General features: G+C 38.2%; 1 protein-coding gene across 1 annotated transcript in view; it reads right to left on the bottom strand.

Annotated features, from left to right (window-relative positions):
* The window catches only part of foxj3 (forkhead box J3), a 170,736-nt gene that overhangs the window by 15,294 nt on the left and 135,562 nt on the right, over positions 1-19,880 (bottom strand). Inside the window, exon 12 of the mRNA XM_063033295.1 lies at positions 16,682-16,786. Coding sequence (XP_062889365.1) covers positions 16,682-16,786 — 105 coding nt within the window. The remainder of the gene's footprint in view (positions 1-16,681; positions 16,787-19,880) is intronic.

Below are 19,880 nucleotides of genomic sequence, written 5' to 3'. Positions count from 1 at the left end.
AATTCCAATTTTCTTCCACATTTCTCTTAAAAGATTGGAATACATTTAATTTGGGGCCACTAATTCAGCAACTTTCAAAGAGATCATCTCAACAGTACTACTTTCACAATCCTTTTCTTATATATTATTTCATACACTTCTTTTTAAAATTAATTTTTTATGCGTTTCTACAATACAGCGACAGAAAAAACCCATCTGCAAAATGGAGGTTTATACAGTGCAAAACAAACGTGTCCAATATATAATTCATAACAATAAAGAAAAAGCACCCAAAATAAAATCAAATAAAATTAGTGTTCTCCCCACCCTCCCACTATAAAACCCCAGGCCAATCATTTCTATGTATAAAAATTAATTGGAGCATTCAACCCCACAGAACTGTAAATATATATAAAAGAAAATACAATACCGACTACCAAAACTATAATGTAATTCACAACAAAAAACCGTAAAACTTACAGGAAAAAAAAAGCTGAAATTAAGGGATTGTAGTACAAAAAAAAGGTAAACTTAATCTAAAGAGGAGTTATGCAAGTATTCAAGAAAAGGCCCCCACACCTTATGAAACTTCATGTCTGAATTAAGTGAATAATTAATCTTTTCAAGGTCTAAGCAGGACATATCACTAAGCCACTGAGCATGAGTGGGTGGGGCAGCATCTCTCCACCTAAGAAGAACTAACCGTCTAGCCAAGACAGGGGCAAAAGATAATGTTCGGCGTTTAGTCGAACTCAAGTGCATGTCTACTTCACCCAAGGTGCCAAAAAGAGCAATCAGAGGGTTAGGTTCTAAGTGGCGATTAAGAATATGGGACAGAGTTGAAAAAACTTCTCTCCAGAATTTCTCTAGACTAGGACAGGCCCAGTAAAGTTCAACCTACCTAATACTCATTTCTTAAGATATCTTCAAATTAGACATTTCATTAACCCTTTAATATCAAACTCTCCTGAGATGCCTGAGAAAAACATTGTGGACTTGTTTCTTTGTATTAATCCATTGGGTAAAGGTTTAATATCTGCTATTCGGGATAACTTAGTGATCTTGAGGCGTGCCCCCTTCGATAAAATTAGAACTGCCTGGGAGCATGATTTAAATATTTCCTTATCTGATGTGGTTTGGGATTCAATTCTTAAGTCAGTTAACTCAACCTCTTTATGTGCTCGCCACTGCCTTTTGCAGTTTAAGATTGTACACAGGGCTCATATGTCTAAAACTAAATAATTGCGATTTTACCCTGACATTAGTCCCGTTTGTGATAAGTGTAAAGGGGGCGAGGCTTCTCTTAACCATATATTTCATACACTTCTATAATGCAAATTTCATTCTCTTTTATAAGAGACAGGTGGAACCCTACCTCAGCATGCAGATTATACTTTTGTCTCCTCTTTGCTTTTGTCATCCTCTTGCTTTTCATGAATGCATTAAACATCTTTGTTTTCTCCAGATTTTACCCATTATTACATCTTCATTTCTGCCAATTACCGTATGTTTCTCTCCATTTCAGTCTTTTCTATATTTATTAAATGTGGCAAATTGTCTAATTATGATATGACATGTATTTTTTTTTGTCTTATCCAATCCCCTGCACCTCTAGACTTTAGCATCCAAGCGCTCTCAATATGGTTACATTGCAATATGGCATTGTCATCCTTCATGACCCCAAAAGCAACAAGTGATGAGTTCCAGTCTACCTTTGCTAAATACTTCTCAGTCTAGTAAAACTGGCAATATCCCAACTTAGAACTTCTGCTCCTACTTTATCTTTGTCCCTTCAAATAACCACGCCAAATCTAATTGAATTGTTAGCACTAACACAGAAATGCTCTCCAATCTGGCCAGCCTCATTCCTCAAATCTCGAAGCAGAGTTTCACCATTCCACTTAACCTTGCTAGGCTTGCTACATATCTGCTACGAAAATCTTTTTTGAATTTAAGAATTGATTGTCTGCTATATTTTTAAAAATATTGACCATATCACAATTACTACTTGACCAATTAAAATCTATAATTTTCACCTCCCATTAGCACTTTACCATTTTGGTGCATTTTTACACATTTGTCTGGAAATTTGTGATTAATCCCCCTTGAACAGTTTGGAGGACCACAATACAATACGATAGCATGACTGCCCTTTGGCTGTTTTGCAGTTTTGATTATCTGTTTAACATTCCATCCCTCTTAGTGGTGATAATTTCTTCAACAAACATTGCCATTCTTCTTACTTTTGAAAAGCCTCTAATCAGAGTATGCCACTCCTACATTTCTTTAGGTCAAGTTTCTGTCGCTCTTTAAAAAAAATAACCATAACATTTGCACTACATTTTCAGTATATGATTAATGTTGATCAACTTCCTGCTCACAAACACCTCATATTTACAAGACTCTCTTGTTGATTTTATCTGCTTTAATTGCCCTGCCTTCCAAAATCTCTCATGTACTTTCCTAATATTTTTCAGAACTTGCATCAACAATAGCAAACCTGCCTCTATGAATATTGGTTCTTGATGCAGTGAGGGGCAGCCAATCCCACCTGCACAGTTGCTACGTTCCCAGAATTTGCTGTAAACTCAAACATTCACCTTTGTCACACAGTTATCTGTACTGTGCTTTTTTCTCAGCAGCGAGATGCACCAAAAGTAATCAGTGGATTATAACTTTTGAGGTCTTGGTCCTGCTTCAAGTTGAACTATAATGATCTAATGTTCCGCTCAAGCCTCAACATCATAAGTCTGTGGTTATCCGGGTTATTAGAAACTCCTGGACTTGTCATAGTGCAGGATATGTATTCCACAGATCTGACACTCCTTGACATTTTCAATCTCTTTCCCGACTCCTCAAAAACCTGCTTGCAGAACTTCATTCTATATTTGACATTTGTCATTGGTACCCACATGAATCACAATCTTTTGTTGTCCACAACTCATCTCCAGAATTACTGCAGTCTTTGATGTCTTTGAAGCTGGCACATGGGGGACAACATATCATTCTTGAAACATGCCTGCAATCACAGAAAACTACAGAATTTCCACTAAACAGGTTAACAAATGACTTAAATATTCTAATTTTTTACTCACTCCAAATTGATTTTGAATTTCCCATTTCTGTTTTTAACCCAAACACTTGTTAAAGCTCAACAACCTCATTCCCATGTCTCTTTTTAAAAGCTGATGGTTAAATACAAATATTTCTAGCCCTTGTTCAAGAATTAAATTTCATTCAACTTTTGAACAGTATGTTTTCTTCTGGCAGTTTTACTGCATTCTTTTTTCTTAGCCAATATGCAGCAAGCCCAACAAGCCTAAGTATAATGGTGAAATTCTGCTTTGAGAGCGAGGCTGGCCGGATGGTAGAGTATTTTTATGTTGGTGATAACAGTTCAGTTACGCTCAGCATTGTTATTTGAAAGGTCAAAGATAAAACTGGAGTAAAAATTCTCAGAGGATCCAATCGGCTAGGAACACATAACCACTAAACATCTTACCAGATTCGATGAATCACATCACTTTTACTTCTAGCCCAAACTACTTTCAAACAAAGAAAACAGTTTTTAAAATCTGTAAGGTAGATGTATTAACAGAATATTTTATGGAGGTACGGACATTTCACTGTTGCATCGAGATTCAGGTGTGTAGGTTTTCTGAGCTCAATATTCCGTTTGTCTGAGAAGTACTCTGCCTACTGGGTCCACTAAACAACCGGGAATCTTATTTGATCTTTTTCCTCACTAATCTTAATCGAGAAGCAACCTGCTCGAGGTAGTCTAGTGAGAATAAGACAGAACTGGGATGATCTGGTCTGCAGGTTCATTTATGTGCTGATGTCACCAGGAAGTCCAGCTTATGAGAGTTTCTTAAAATGCAAAACAGCATCACAAAAATGCAACATAAAATTAAAACATTTTTGATGACACATAGTTATGCTGCTGAAGGTTATATCCAAACCCTGAAGAAACTATCCTCATGAGGATGACAAGTTTGATGCTCTAAGAATGGCATTTTGATCTTAAACACTTGACTTGCCAGTGTTTAAATCAAGAAACATTGGAAACTACAAAACCACTTTACATTCTTCACTCTTGAAATGTTGCTTCCAGTGTTCCACAGAAAGGTCAGTGCATTCTAAGAACTGGAAACTGTACATCATCTCATGCTATGCAAAACATACAAATGGCACAATTTCAATCTAATGAAACCACTAAGGATTGCATTGTTTCTGCATACACTGGCTGTAAATGCATTAAGCCTTTGAATGAAAATCCCCACTTTCAATGGTAAAACAGATCTGGATACACAAATCTGAGATCCAAGCTGATACCGAGCTCAGTTTAGAAAGTTAAATATTGCTCAAAGGAAAGAAAGACTGGGGAGGAAACTGGTTCATGTTCAAATGAACGGTTCAATTAAAGCTGTGAGGAATTATAAACTGCAGATGGAGTGCACTATCAAAAAGGAATTCATGGGGTGGAACGATTTAAATCAATTCACAGGACCATTATAAACCTTCACTTAGAAAGGCACAGATTAATCAAGTATTGTCAGCATGAATCTGTAGAGTAACTTGGTATAAATTTCTTTTGAAGTTAAAAGGAAAGCCTATTCAATGCAATCTAGCAGGTCAAGCATCGTCTGTGCAAAGAGAAATAGATTCAACATTTCGAGTCAACCCCCTACGTTAATTATCTTTTCACAGATGCTGGCTGACCTGCTGAGTACGTCCACATTTTCAGGTTTTGTATCAGATCTCCATCTGCATTTTTCTAAGTTGAGTTTTATTTGATGTAGTCTAAAGGGATTTCAGAGAGGCTTTGACAAGGTTCCACGTGACAACCAAGTAAAGCTTCATGGAGTCCCAGGAAGAGTGGCAAATTTGATCCAAAGATATTTAAATGACTGGAGGGAAACGAGCACTGGTTGTGCTCAGTTCCATTAAGCTCATTTCTGTGCCTCTTATACTTATAATAATATTAATGCTTTGGACTTAAAGAGGGCATTATAGATTATGCTTTGGACTTAAAGAGGCGCATTATAGAGAGGTTTGCTGATGATAGAGAAATTGGCTTGTAGTTCACAGGGAGGAGAAAGCTTTATACTTACAGGATCAAAAATGTGGCAAGTAGAACTTAATCCAGAGAACATAAAGATTTCTGTTTGTAAAGAAGTAAAAGGCAATGGAATATAATACAGAATCTGGAAAAGCAGACTTATTAGGGAGCGACAACATGGGTTTGTTGAGGGAGGAGGTCATGTCTCAAAAGGCAGGAGGAGAGATAGCAGCACGCCGCGCACGTGCAGCCCTCCGGTCAAAATGATATTGTATCCGTTAAATAGGGGCCGTGGACAATTCTGATTTGATGGAGACAGGCGTGAAAGCACAGAGGAACATCTGGAGAAATTTCTGAAACGCAGGTTCACTGCTGTTGTTACTGCGCGATTGAGAATCTTGTGGAGGTAAGGCCTCAAAATCCCTGGCTTTGCCTGCTGTTGGCAACCGAGATTGAGGTCGAATCGTTCGGATAGAGATGGTGCTCAGTACTCGGTGTCGGAGAGCTGATCGGAGGCTCGAAATTTTTGGACGACTCAGAGTCGGACTGTGGTCAGGCATGGCAGGGAGAGCTTTCTTCCTTCTCCCGTCTGTGTGAGATGTGGGACATTTGAGAGTCTTTGAACTTTTTACTGTGCCATGGACTGTCGTTCTTCATCGGGTTATGGTATTGTTGCACCATTGTAACTATATGTTATAATTATGTGGTTTTGTTAGTTTTTTCAGTCTTGGTCTGTCCTGTGTTTTGTGATATCACACCAGAGGAAATATTGTATCACTTCTTAATGCATGCATTACCAAATGACAATAAAAGAGTACTGCGTGTTCTCATAATCTAAAAAATATCGAATATAGAGGGCAGCAGTGGAAGGTTATTATTCTGATTGGAGGCCTGTAATCAGTGGTGTTCCGCAAAATTAAGTGTTGGGACTTCAGTTATTTTCTAGATATACACATACGTACCAGGATGTGGTGTACAGATTACAACAGAAGAAAGAAAAGGCATGTAAAAAGGGCAATGTTATGATAGTCAAGGGAGATTTCGATAGACAGGTAGGTCGGGTAAATCACATTGATATCGGATTCTAAGAGAAAGAATTTGTAGAATGTCTATGAGATGCCTTTTTGAAGCAGTTCATGGTTGAGCCCACTGTGGAAAAGGCAATTCCAGATTGGGTGTTGTATAATAAGCCAGATTTGATTAGGGAGTTTAAGGTGAAGAAACCCCTAAGAGGCAGTGATCATAGTATGACAGAATTCACTTTGCATCTTGAGAGGGAGAAGCTAAGGAGACTTCCGGTAGCGCTCATGGAGTGAAGTCGCGTTCTTGACTCGCTCCATTACCTCTGAGTTTTTTTTCCTCTATGGTCAGCTATACTTTAATTAACCATTAAGGCATCAATTCGTACAATACTTTGAATTAAACTGAATTCTCCGACAATTGGATGGAACTTAGATCTGCTATGTCTAAGAACGGGAAAAACGGCAAGGATGGTAAACCTCCGGTTAAATCGAAAGCTACGGATCTCCCCCCGACTGAATCACCGGTGACTTTGAAAGCGATATCGGAGTTAATTCAGAGGGAAATTTCAACCTCTGTTAGAGAGATGATTCGTACGGAAATTGTAGGCTCTGTTAAAGACCTGATTCATACGGAAATCTCAACTAATTTCCAGAAAATTGCCGATTTAATTGATAAGATGCAAACATGTATTGCGGAACATCAGTCGGCTATATCTGATCTTCAAAAATTCGGTCAACAAAGTGAGCTTAAGATGGGGAAAATCGAAGAAACAATTAATGTAATGAAGAAGAAACTTGACTTTTTGACTTTTAAAAACTCTGACTTGGAATCTAGAATGCGACGGCAGAATTTACGAATGATTGGCGTGAGGGAAGCTGTTGAAGCCAACAACCCCATGAAATATTTCTCTCAACTTTTAAAAGATGCATTCCCTACTGTATTTCCTGACCAACCACCGCTACTGGATCGTGTTCACAGAATCCCATCATACTCGTCTAGGTCAGACAGACCTAGGCATGTTATTTTACGTTTTCATTATTTTCAAGACAAGGAGAGACTGTTTCGATTCGCTCGATCTAAAGGTTTCATTGATTTTTCGGATCTTAAGTTCCGATTCGCGGAAGATTTCAGTAAACCAATCTGGGACCAACGGGTCCGTTACAGATCCGTGATGTCGGAATTCTATAAGATGGATTTAAGACCAGCGCTGCTGTACCCTGCACGTCTAAGGATTCGCATGTTAGATGGAGCCCTTCGTTTTTTTGATTCTCCATTGGATGCCCAGAGTTATCTGGATCAACTTTCATCTTCAACATCTTAATTGCCTTTTTTTAATTATCTCCGTTGATCGGAGGCTGTGAATTGGTTGGTTTTAACTTTTCTGTGCCCTATTTGGGCAGAAAAGTTTACTTTTGATTTTTTAATATGGCTGCTAAACTTTCTTTTTAACTGCGTCATTTCTTTCTTTTCCCAGGGGATTCTGGGTGGTTACTTCCCTTTTGTCATCTTACGTATTTCCTGTGCGGCCTTAAATTTTGTAGTTTTTTTTAAATTTTATTCTGTTTTGCTTTTTATAATCACTTTATGTTAATAATCCTATTTTTTTTTGTTGCTGTGTCTATTCATGAGTTTGAGGTTTATTGTGGGTTTTTTTTAATATATATTTTCCGGCTTTTGTTCTGTTCTATGTGTATTTTAATTGAGCTAACTTTTTTTAACTTATTTTTTTACTGTTTTACAATTAGCTGATCCTTTTCATATTTATACCTTTTTTTTAGGGAGCGTATACCGGAAGTCATGGGGGTAGTTTTAGCGCTTGCTTCTTTCTGGCGGGTCTGCTTTAGATTTTGCCTTGAGGTCTTGGGGTGGAGGGTGGTGGGAGGGGCTTCACGTTTTAGTTTGTTTCTCTTTGGGCTATATACATTATTGAAGTACTGGTTGCGTCCTTTTCCCCGGTATCTTTTGTATGTTCTGTTTCCTCTCCGGGTTTGTGGGTCGCGCCTATTGTCAATCCTCCTTGTTGTGGGTTGACTTTAGGATTTATGGAGTCTATTATTAATTTTGTCTCCTGGAATACTAATGGTCTTAATCATCCTATTAAAAGGAAAAAAGTTTTTAAAGTGTTCCGGAGACTTAAAGCACAAATTTTATTTTTACAAGAGACCCATGTACGGAGGGGGGACAGACTACGTTTTTTCAAATTCTGGAAGGAACAACAATTTCATTCGAACTCCAATGCTAAGATTCGAGGCGTCTCTATTTTTATAGATTCCTCAGTTACTTTTATACAACAGGATATTATCTCTGATCCGAATGGTAGATTTTTATTGGTTAGTGGTTTACTATTTAATAAAAAAGTAGTTTTGGCTCCTAATATGGATTGTCCGGAATTTTATAAATCATTGTTTGATCAGTTTCCGAATTTGAACGAGTTTTCATTGATTTGGGGCGGAGATCTTAATGCCTGTTTATCTCCAGCTTTGGACCGTTCGGCTCCTTTACGGACTTTACCTAATAAATCTGCAAATTTGATTAATTTTTTCCTTTCTGATTCTGGATCGACGGACATTTGGCGTTTTCTGCATCCTCAGGAAAAAGATTTTTCCTTCTTTTCACATGTTCATCATTCCTATTCAAGAATTGATTATTTTTTCATTGATTCTCGTCTTATTCCTTCAGTGATTAAATATGATTATGATTCTATAACCATTTCGGATCATGCTCCACTTAAGCTTTCTATTAAAATTATGGCCAATATACCAAACAATAGACAATGGCGTTTTAATTCGCTGTTGCTTCAGGACTCGGACTTTGTTAATTTTATGAATGAACAGATTGAGCTTTTTTTTTACAATTAACCATACAGAAGATATTTCGGTTAACACTCTTTGGGACACTTTTAAAGCCTATATTCGGGGTCAGATTATTTCGTATTCCGTTGCTTTGAGGAAGAAACAGAAGCAGGAGGAGATGGCAATTGTGGACAAGATTAAAGAAATTGATAAGAAATATGTTATGGCTCCTTCTGAGGAGCTATACAAACAAAGAACTGAACTTCAAATGGAACACAGTTTACTACTCTCGTCCTCGATTGTAAACCAATTAAAGAAAACAAGAAGTGATTTTTATGTTCACAGTGATAAAATTGGCAAGCTGCTGGCTAATCAATTGAAATCTAATTATGTTAAATCTCAAATCAATCAGATTTATAACCAAAATGATCGATTGATACTGGATCATGTGGGGATTAATCAAACCTTTTGTGATTTTTATTCTTCTTTATATCAATCAGAGTCTCCTCGAGATTCTAAATATATGAATGATTTTTTAGATAAGTTAGACTTCCCTCAGATTTCACAGGATATGTCTTCTTTATTAGATACTTCCATTACAATGGATGAGATTAAGAATGTTATTTTTTCTATGAATCTGGGGAAAGCTCCTGGCCCTGATGGGTTTACCGTTGAATTTTATAAATGTTTTGCTTCTTTATTGATTCCTTGGCTCTATAAGGTTTTTGAGGCTTCTTTGAAACTTGGTAAACTTCCGGAATCTTTTAATAGAGCATCAATTTCTTTAATACTAAAGAAGGATAAAGACCCTGCTCAATGTGCATCTTATAGACCAATATCTTTATTAAATGTTGATTATAAAGTTTTTTCTAAGTTATTAGCAAATAGACTAGAAAAAGTACTTCCTTCTATTATTTCGGAAGACCAAACGGGTTTTATTAAAGGTCGTTACTCTTTTTATAATATTCGTACATTGTTAAATATCATTTATACTCCCTCACAAAATGTTCCTGAGTGTGTTATTTCTTTAGATGCCGAGAAAGCTTTTGATAGAGTAGAATGGCCTTATTTATTTAAGGTGCTTGAAATGTTTAATTTTAGCTTGAAATTTATATCCTGGATTAAACTGTTATATCACTCCCCTGTAGCCTCGGTTCGTACTAACTCTTTAAACTCACCTTTTTTTCCTCTCTTTCGTGGTACTCGACAAGGCTGTCCTCTTAGTCCCCTATTATTTGATATTGCATTAGAACCTCTTGCAATTGCTATTCGAGAATCTTCAAATATTACTGGGATAACTCGGGGATTAAAGTCCCATAAATTATCACTCTATGCTGATGATTTACTTTTATATATTTCTAATCCTGAGAGATCCATTCCTGCTGTTTTAGAGTTATTAGCACAATTTGGTCTTTTCTCAGGTTATAAATTAAATCTTAGTAAGAGTGAACTTTTTCCGATTAATAAACATCTTCCCTTATATTATAAATTTCCATTTAAATTGATTAATAATTACTTTTCATATCTTGGGATTAAAATTACTTGTAAACATAAAGATTTATTTAAGACTAACTTTTTACCATTAATAGACCATATTACTCAACTTTCATCTAAATGGTTTCCCTTATATTTAACTTTGATTGGTCGTATTAATGCAGTTAAGATGTTTTTTTTGCCAAAATTTTTATATGTGTTTCAGGCATTACCAATTTTCGTTCCTAAATCTTTTTTTGATAAAGTTGACTCTAAAATTTCTTCATTTATTTGGCAGAATAAGAATCCGAGACTGGGTAAAATACATTTACAGAAAGCTAAGAGAGATGGAGGTTTAGCATTACCTAACTTTAGATTTTATTATTGGGCTATTAATATTCGACATATGAAATTTTGGTTACTTGACTGGGACATACTATCTATTCCTAAATGGGTAGCATTGGAATTACAATCTGTTCAGGGTTATACACTTGGTTCTATTTTAGGTTCCTCTCTTCCTTTTGATTCGAAACGCCTTAAGCAGGTCTCTAACCCGATAGTTAAATATGCTTTGCGCATTTGGTTTCAATTCAGAAAATTTTTTGATCTTAATCAATTCGGGTTAGCGATTCCTATTTTAGGTAACATATTTTTTCCTCCCTCTTTTACGGATCGCGCTTTTCAAACTTGGAAGACTAAGGGTATTTTACGGTTTTTGGATTTATTTTTAGATGGTTCCCTTATGTCTTTTGAACAATTATCTAATAAATATAACTTATCAAGAATACATTTTTTTAGATATTTACAAGTTAGAAATTTCCTAAGTACTATACTTTCTTCCTTTCCAATGCTTCCTCCTATATATATTTTAGATTCGATAATTAACCTTAATCCATGTCAGAAAGGTGCATCGGCTATGATTTATAATATTATTATGAAACTTAGGAAAGCTCCATTTGATAAGATTAGGGCAGATTGGGAACAGGAATTGGGGCTTACCATTTCTGTGGATGATTGGGGGCAGATTTTACAATTAGTTAATACTTCCTCTATTTGTGCTAAACATTCCCTAATTCAATTTAAAGTGGTTCACAGAGCACATATGTCCAAAGATAAGTTAGCGCGTTTTTACTCGCATATTAATCCTTTCTGTGATAGATGTTCGGGGCAGATAGCCTCTTTAACTCATATGTTTTGGTCTTGCCCTACTTTGGAAACTTTTTGGAGAGATATTTTCAATATTATTTCTAAGGTATTAAATATAGATATCTCTCCTCACCCTATTACTGCTATCTTTGGACTACCTAAAATTTCTAGTAATCTTTCCCCTTCAGCCCGTAGAATGATTGCATTTCTTACTTTAATGGCGAAAAGATGTATTTTACAACATTGGAAAGAGCTTAATGCTCCAACTACCTTTTTTTGGTTTTCTCAGACGATTTTATGTTTGAATTTGGAGAAAATTAGAAGTAACCTTTATGATTCTTCATTTAAATTTGAACAGATTTGGGGACCTTTTATTCGATATTTTCATTTAATGTAATATTTACCCTTCTTGTTTTTTTTTCACTGTTTTAATGGAGGTCGGGATTGAGGACGTGATTTTAAGTTTAACTCTGTTTGGTTTCAAGTTAGCCCATTGCTTTGCTTTGCTTTTAGTTAGCTGCATGGTGGGGTTTTTTTTTTCTTTTTTTTCCATTGATATATATAAAATTTAGTATACTATTATGTTATCTTGGTTTCTTATGCTTAAATTACATTGTTTGTAGTATTTTCTTTTTGGTATTGTTATCTTTTGGAATTTTATTATACTTTAACATTGTATTAATGTTTATATGGCTTACCTTTTTTGTATACTTACTCAATAAAAAGATTTAAAAAGAAAAGAAAGGGGAGAAGCTAAAATCAGATACATTAGTATGACAGTGGAGTAAAGGAAACTACAAAGGTATGAGAAAGGAGCTCATCAGAGTTGATTGGAAGGGGATGACGGCAGAACAGCAATGACTGGATTTTGTCGGAACAAGTCAGAAGGCACAGGTTCATCCCAAAGAAGTAGTTGTATACTAAAGAGAGGATGTGGCAACTGTGGCTGACAAGGGAGGTCAAAGGCAACATAAAAAGCAAAAGAGAGGGCATATACAGTACTGTGCAAAAGTCTTAGGCAACTGTATATAGGTATGGTGTCTAAGACTTTCACTTAGTATTGCAGAATTTTATGTATGGCACTGTACTGCAATACATTAAAAATCATAACATATTTGAGTGATGATACACCTGATTCTGACATGGGTCTCTATTGTGGACTGAGAGTGGGAAGGGGGCATGGTTAGGAAAGGGGGAAGGGAGAGTGGAGGGAGCTGGAAGCACCAGAGAGGCATCTGTAATGATCAATAAACCAATTGTTTGGAATCAAATGACCTTGCTTGGTGTTTCAAGGCCGGGTGTATCTGCACCTGTGCCACCCCCCAACCTGGCAGGCATTCTCTGCCATTTGTCCCACACCCTCATGGTGCTCCACCCTCAACATTCCCAACATCCTTTGCTCCCACAAGATTTATAAACTCGCTCTTCACTCCACGTTGACAAATACAGTACTGTGCAAAGTTCTTAGGTGCCCTAGCTATACTTATGTGTCGAAGACTTTTACACAGTACTGTAACATAGGAAAAATTAGCAGGAAGCTAGAGGATTGAGAAGATTTTAAAAACTAACTGAAAGCAACTAAAAAAGCACCAAGGAGAGAAAAGATGAAACATGAAAGTAAGCTGGCCAATAATATAAAAGAGGATACCAAAAGTTTTTTTTAAATAAATAAAGAGTAAAAGAGAAGAGCGTGGATATCGAACTGCTGGAGAATGACACTGGGGAACTTAGGAGGAGACAATGGTGCCTAACGGCGACTCCTTCGCTTGCATCTTTGGAAACAGCTCTATTTCCATCTTTAATATCTCCATTTTTTCCCTTTCAGGGTTCTTTTGAAGAGCCTGACCTGGAGTTACATGCTGACTACAGTTCTTTGCGGGAATGGGACCCGCTCTCAGGGTTTCACGACTGGCCGTTATTTGGCACGCCAAGGGCGCAGCCTCAGAGCTTCGCTCGCCTTCGGAGGTTCGAGATTTCGTGGCTCTGGAGATGGGGGGATCGGAGGTCGGGGTCTGGACAGGAGATCGGTGTGTCGGGGGGAGATGGAAGGTTTAAGGCTGTGTGCCCAGAGACCTGAGATCTTTGGGAACAGAGCTCGGAAGAAGCAATACAACAGACTTTCAACATCATAAACCAGCAAGTTGTTTGTTATGTCTCCCCTCTCGCTGTGAAACAGAGACACCCCTTTCTCCTTTATTATGGGGAGAGAGAGAGAGCCTGTAGTATGTTGCATACCGGGTGAACAAGCAGTCTTTGGAGTACTGCAGGTCTGTGTCTTTGCTGTTGCTTTGCTCACACTTGAGTGCTCGGTGGCGGGTGTCGATACTTTTTTTTGCCGGTGAGCGGGGGGAATCGTTGCTTGCTGCCACTTACGTGCAGGAGGGAGGGAAGCTGGGGGGGAACTCTGGGGTTCTAACATTTAACTGTTACTCATTCTTTGAGGGCACTCCTCTGTTTTCGTGGATGGTTGCAAAGAAAAAGCATTTCAGGATGTATATTGTATACATTTCTCCAACATTAAATGTACCTTTGAGGGCAGTAATGGGGACCAAGAAGTAGCAGACAAACTCAATAATAATTTTGCATCTGTCTTCACAGTGGAAGAAACCAGCAGTGTGCCAAAAATTTGAGAGTTTAAGGGGGCAGAAGTGACTGCAGTTGCTAATACTAAAGAGAAGGTGCTTGGGAAGATGCAAGGTTTGAAGGCAGAATTCTCTGAAGATTAACTTGCAGGTCAAGTCGGTGGTGTGAAAGTCAAAAGCAATGTTAGTATTCATTTTGAGAGGACTACAACATAAAAGCAAGGATGTAATGCTAAGGCTTTATAAGACACTGGTGAGGCCTCACTTGGAGTATTGCGTGCAGTTTTGAGCCCCGTATCCAGAAAAGGATGTGCTGATGTTGGAGACAGTTCAAAGGAGGTTCACGAAAATGATTCTGGGAATGAAATACTCATATGAGGAGTGTTTGATGGCTCTAGGCTTGTACTTGCTGAAATTTAGAAGAATTGGGGGGGCGGTGTCTTGAAGCCTATCAAATGTTGAAAGGCCTAGATTGAGTGGACATGGAAAGGATGTTTCCTAAAATGGGGGAGTCTAGAAGCAGTGGGCACAGCCTCAGAATAGAGGGAAGTCCATTTAGAAATGAGCAGGAATTTCTTCAGCCAGATGGTGGTGAATCTGTGGAATTCATTGCCACAGGCAGATGTGGAGGCCAGATCATTGGGTGTATTTAAGTCAGAGGTTGATAGGTACTTGACTAGTCAGGTGTGAAAGGCCATGGGGAGAAGGCAGGAGAAAGAGGTTGACAAGGAAATGGATCAGTCATGATCAAATGGCAGATAGATCGAATAGCCTAGTTTTGCATGCAAGTTTTGTGCTCTTATAAATCATCTGGACCAGATGGACTGCATCCTAGGGTTCTGAAAGAGGTAGCTGAAGAGACTGCGGAGGCATTAGAAATTATCTTTCATTAGATTCTGGAATGGTTCCAGAGGACTGGAAAATGTCACTCCACTCTTTAAAGAGGGAAGGAAGTAAAAGAAAGGAAATTATAGTCTAATTAGCCTGATTTCAGTGGGTAGCAAGAGAAAAGAAGTCCATTATAAAGGATGATGTTTCTGGGTACTTGGAAGCACATAATAAAATAGGCCAGTCAATATGATTTCCCTTAAGGGAAAATCTTGCCTGACCAATTTGTTCGATTTCTTTGAGGAATTAACTGGCAGGATAGAAAATGGAGAGTCAATGGATATTGTTTACCTGGATTTTCACAAGATACCACACAGGAGGCTGCTAAATAAGATAAGAACCCATTGTATTACAGGAAAGATACTAGCAGGTTTGAAGATTGATTGACTGGCAGGAGGCAAGGAGGTATAATAGGGGCTCTTTTTGGTTGGCTGCCAGTGGTGTTCCACAGGTTCTGGTGTTGGGACTGCTTCTTTTCACATTATATGTCAATGTTTTGGATAATGGAATTGATGGCTTTACAGCCAGTTTGCAGACAATAAGAAGATAGGTGGAAGGGCAGGTAACGTCGAGGAAACAGAGTCTGCAGAAGGATTTAGGTAGATTAGGAGAATAGGCAAAGACGTGGCAGGTGGAATGCAGTGTAGGAAAGTACATGGTCATACACTTGGGTACAAAGAATAAAGGCACAGACTATTTTCTAAATGGACAGCAAATTCAGAAATCAGAGATGCAAAGGGACTTGGGAGTCCTCATGCACAATTCCCCAACGGTTAACTTGCAAATTGAATTGGTGGTAAGGTAGGCAAATGCAATGTTAGCATTCATTTCAGGAGGACTGGAATATAATAGCAAGAATGTAATGCTGATGTTTTATAAGGCCTTTGCCAGACTGTACTTTAAGTATTATGAGCAGTTATGGGCCTCTTATCTAAGAAAGGATGTGCTGGCATTAGAGAATGTCCAGAAGTTGTTCATGAGAATGATCCCGGAAATTAAAGTGTTAATGCATAAGGAGTGTAATCACTCGGGTTTAAAAGAACAAGGGGACCTATTGAACACTGAAAGGCCTAGATAGTCACAGAGAAGACATTTCCTATAATGGGGAAGACTAGAGGTACTGTTTCAGAACAAAGGGACATCCATTTAGAACAAGAGATGTCGAGGAATTTCTTTAGCCAAAAGTTGGTGAATCTGCAAAATTCATTGGTTGATTGATTGTTGATTAGAAAGGGTGTCAAATGTTACAGGTAAGCAAAAGGAGTTGAGAAAGATAATAAATCAGCCATGATGGAATGGCAGAGCAGACTCGATGCATCAAATGGCCTGATTCTGCTCCCATGCTTTATGCTGTTTTAGATGGTTCTTCTTCATTTCATCAAGATGCTACAGAAGACAATCAATTGGGAAGTGCTTTTGAATTTGAAAACAATCTTCCACCCTGAAAACAAAAGCTGTATCAACAGACTCACATCAACACATTAACAAATTGATGAAAGAGCAAAATAATCTCATTTTCAAAACTGCCTCCCATATTTAAGGATGCATTAAAAATCCAAATCGACTGCAAATCCATTTCCATTTCTAACCATTTGTCTTCATGAGACACATGCAAGTAAGATGCACCCAGGATCCCAGACATGCATACAACATGCAGGTCAAAGGGGGAGAGAAAGAAGAGGAGAAAACAATAGGGTAATTATCCCAGGGATAAGCAGTTAATATGGGGCAATTACCTGTCATGGCTGGTCCTGGGGTACTGAGAGGTGGGAGATGGGGGTACCCTGGGGGCCCCATCATTGAAGCAGGAAGGTTTTGTCTGGAGTCAATGTACAAGCTTCCTGTGTGAGAAAGTGGTGCAGCAGTGAGAAATCACCACTTTATTAGAAATAAAAAAACACCAACAACCTGAAACAACCAGATCCAGCATCAATGTCAGATCCAAATGAATATATACAAGGCCTGATCCCTAAAAGAAAAGCAATCTAAGAAAACAGAACTGAAGACATGGGTGTCATTTTTAAGTCAACTACAGCATTTCTCATCTGTAAAACAGGTTAGGTAGTGACTATATTTTTTTCTTGCTGGCTGCTTTGTTTGGGGAGGCTAATGCAAACTCCTTAATGCTCAAGTAGATCCATCTGCTTTTTTTCAACATTACACAAAATTTGAAGATGAAAAATGTTAGTTTTATGTCCCACTGAGGTACCGGATTAATCTCAACACATTTTCTTGCTTATTTCTGTCATCTGCATGTTGATCTCAAATTTGGATTAAGAACCAAATCAATAAAACACATGAAAGGGACTGCATTTAAACCTTTGGGCCTGTGATTAAATGTGACCTTACCAGTAGATCAACATCTCAAGGTTGATAGGTTGATTCAACTCAGTCTCAAGCGCCAAAACTACTCAAACACATGACTATGCCTCTCAAAGTCATTACAAACTAAAGAACATCATAGCGATGAAGGCAAGCCCCTCAGTGTGAATAATGCTTTACTCCGCTCTTAATCTGCTGGTATATCCAAGTGTGGAAAACAAAGGAAGCAATCCATATCCCAGCAGCAATCACATTTTAATTTAAGACAAAATTTTCTTTTGGAACAAGATTAAAGAAATATTCTTCGTCAATTCAAATCGAGTATTATATTAAGTTTTTTTTTCTGAAGTTATTTTCGTGTCACTAATTTTGGGAATAGGGTGATATAATTTTTCCCTAATATTTCCTAAAAAAAATAACACAAAGGCTGGCAAGATTACGCCGGAATATTATCCACTGTCTTTGTCTCCCTGGCAAGATAGGGAGTGTGGCAAAGATTCAACAGATTGAATCATGAAGAGATTAAGCAGATCAAGCCCGTACCATTTATTCAAATTATAAGCGACTCACTGAAACGTACAAAATTGTAAGTGGGCTTGAAAGATACAGTTGATGATTCCCCAATTCCTTCCCCCGCACGCCCAGGCAGAGGTGTTAAGAACTAGAGGTCACAGTCCCAAAATAAGGGTATGGTTATTCTGAATTGAGGGTGGGACGAAATTTCTTCTCTGGAGAGCAGTGAACCTTTGCAATTCTCGACACAGCAGGACTGAGGAGGTTCAGTAACCGAATATTTTCAAGACAGACTGATCGATTTTTAGATAGTAGGTGAATCAAGTGATAGGGATTTTTGCAGGGAAAATGGCAAAAGTTAAACATAGAATAGTACAGCACAGTACAGGCCCTTCCGCCCACAATGTTGTGCCGACCCTCAAACCCTGCCTCCCATATAAGCCTCCACCTTAAATTCCTCCATATACCTGTCTAGTAGTCTCTTAAACTTCACAAGTGTATCTGCCTCCACCACTGACTCAGGCAGTGCATTCCACATACCAACCACTCTCTGAGTAAAAAACCTTCCTCTAATATCCCCCTTGAACTTCCCACCCCTTACCTTAAAGCCATGTCCTCTTGTATTGAGCAGTGGTGCCCTGGGGAAGAGGCGCTGGCTATCCACTCTATCTATTCCTCTTATTATCTTGTACACCTCTATCATGTCTCCTCTCATCCTCCTTCTCTCCAAAGAGTAAAGCCCTAGCTCCCTTAATCTCTGATCATAATGCATACTTTCTAAACCAGGCAGCATCCTGGTAAATCTCCTCTGTACCCTTTCCAATGCTTCCACACCCATCCTATAGTGAGGTGACCAGAACTGGACACAGTACTCCAAGTGTGGCCTAACCAGAGTTTTATAGAGCTGCATCATTACATCGCAACTCTTAAACTCTATCCCTCGACTTATGAAAGCTAACACCCCATAAGCTTTCTTAACTACCCTATCCACCTGTGAGGCAACTTTCAGGGATCTGTGGACATGTACCCCGAGATCCCTCTGCTCCTCCACACTACCAAGTATCCTGCCATTTACCTTTTACTCTACCTTGGAGTTTGTCCTTCCAAAGTGTACCACCTCACACTTCTCCGGGTTGAACTCCATCTGCCACTTCTCAGCCCACTCTTGCATCCTATCAATGTCTCTCTGCAATCTTTGACAATCCTCTACACTATCTACACCACCAACCTTTGTGTAGTCTGCAAACATGCCAACCCACCCTTCTACCCCCACATCCAGGTCGTTAATAAAGGTCAGCTAAATAGCTCATTCCTGCTCATATGCTATTTCTTGTTTACACTGCTATGTGAAAAAGCAATAATAAGATAATGATGAAACCCCTAATAATCCAAAAATATCTGAAAACAAGGGACTGTTGAGAAAGTCATTCAGAGAGTGAGAGAGAGGGTGAGAGGGTGAGAGGGTAAGTGGGTGAGAGGGTGAGAGGGTGAGAGGGTGTGTGTGTGCATGGTGTTGGTGGAGTCATCCCAATAGTGAAACAGAATGTTAAATTGCACATTTGCCTACTAATGCACACACTATTGTATACAGACATATTATAGTTTTTTCATAAGTAGTTATTTAAATATTAGCTGTTAAGCTCATGGCAATTTTGCTTCTCAGACCTAATTGAGAAACTATCAGTCATGGAAAGGGTGCACTTTTTGATTCTGAAATAACAAAAGTTTTGTTTCAGAAAAGTAGACAATGGGCTGAGTGATGGCAAGTGTGCAATAGCACTGCAGGTAGTGCAGCTGTTTCACAGCTACAGAAATCTAACTTCAATGCTCACCTTCTGTGCTGTCAGAGCTGTGTTAATTTTTTGCTCATTTTCTGTCACCACACAGGTTTCATACCAAAATTGCAATGATTCACAGTAACCAATTGGTCTTACTGTAGGGTGGATAACAGAAGAATCAGAAGGGATATGTGAGAGAATAGCTTACGGGGAAGTTAAGGAATGCAATAGATGAACTTAAAAGCCAACACAGACTCAAATGAATGAATGGTCTTCTGCTCTATTGTAAGGTAACATAATAAAAATCAAATGTGATATTCAA

This window comes from Mobula hypostoma, chromosome 25, assembly GCF_963921235.1.
Source record: "Mobula hypostoma chromosome 25, sMobHyp1.1, whole genome shotgun sequence".
NCBI classification, from domain to species: domain Eukaryota; kingdom Metazoa; phylum Chordata; class Chondrichthyes; order Myliobatiformes; family Myliobatidae; genus Mobula; species Mobula hypostoma.
This window is presented reverse-complemented; position numbering and strand designations above follow the sequence as displayed.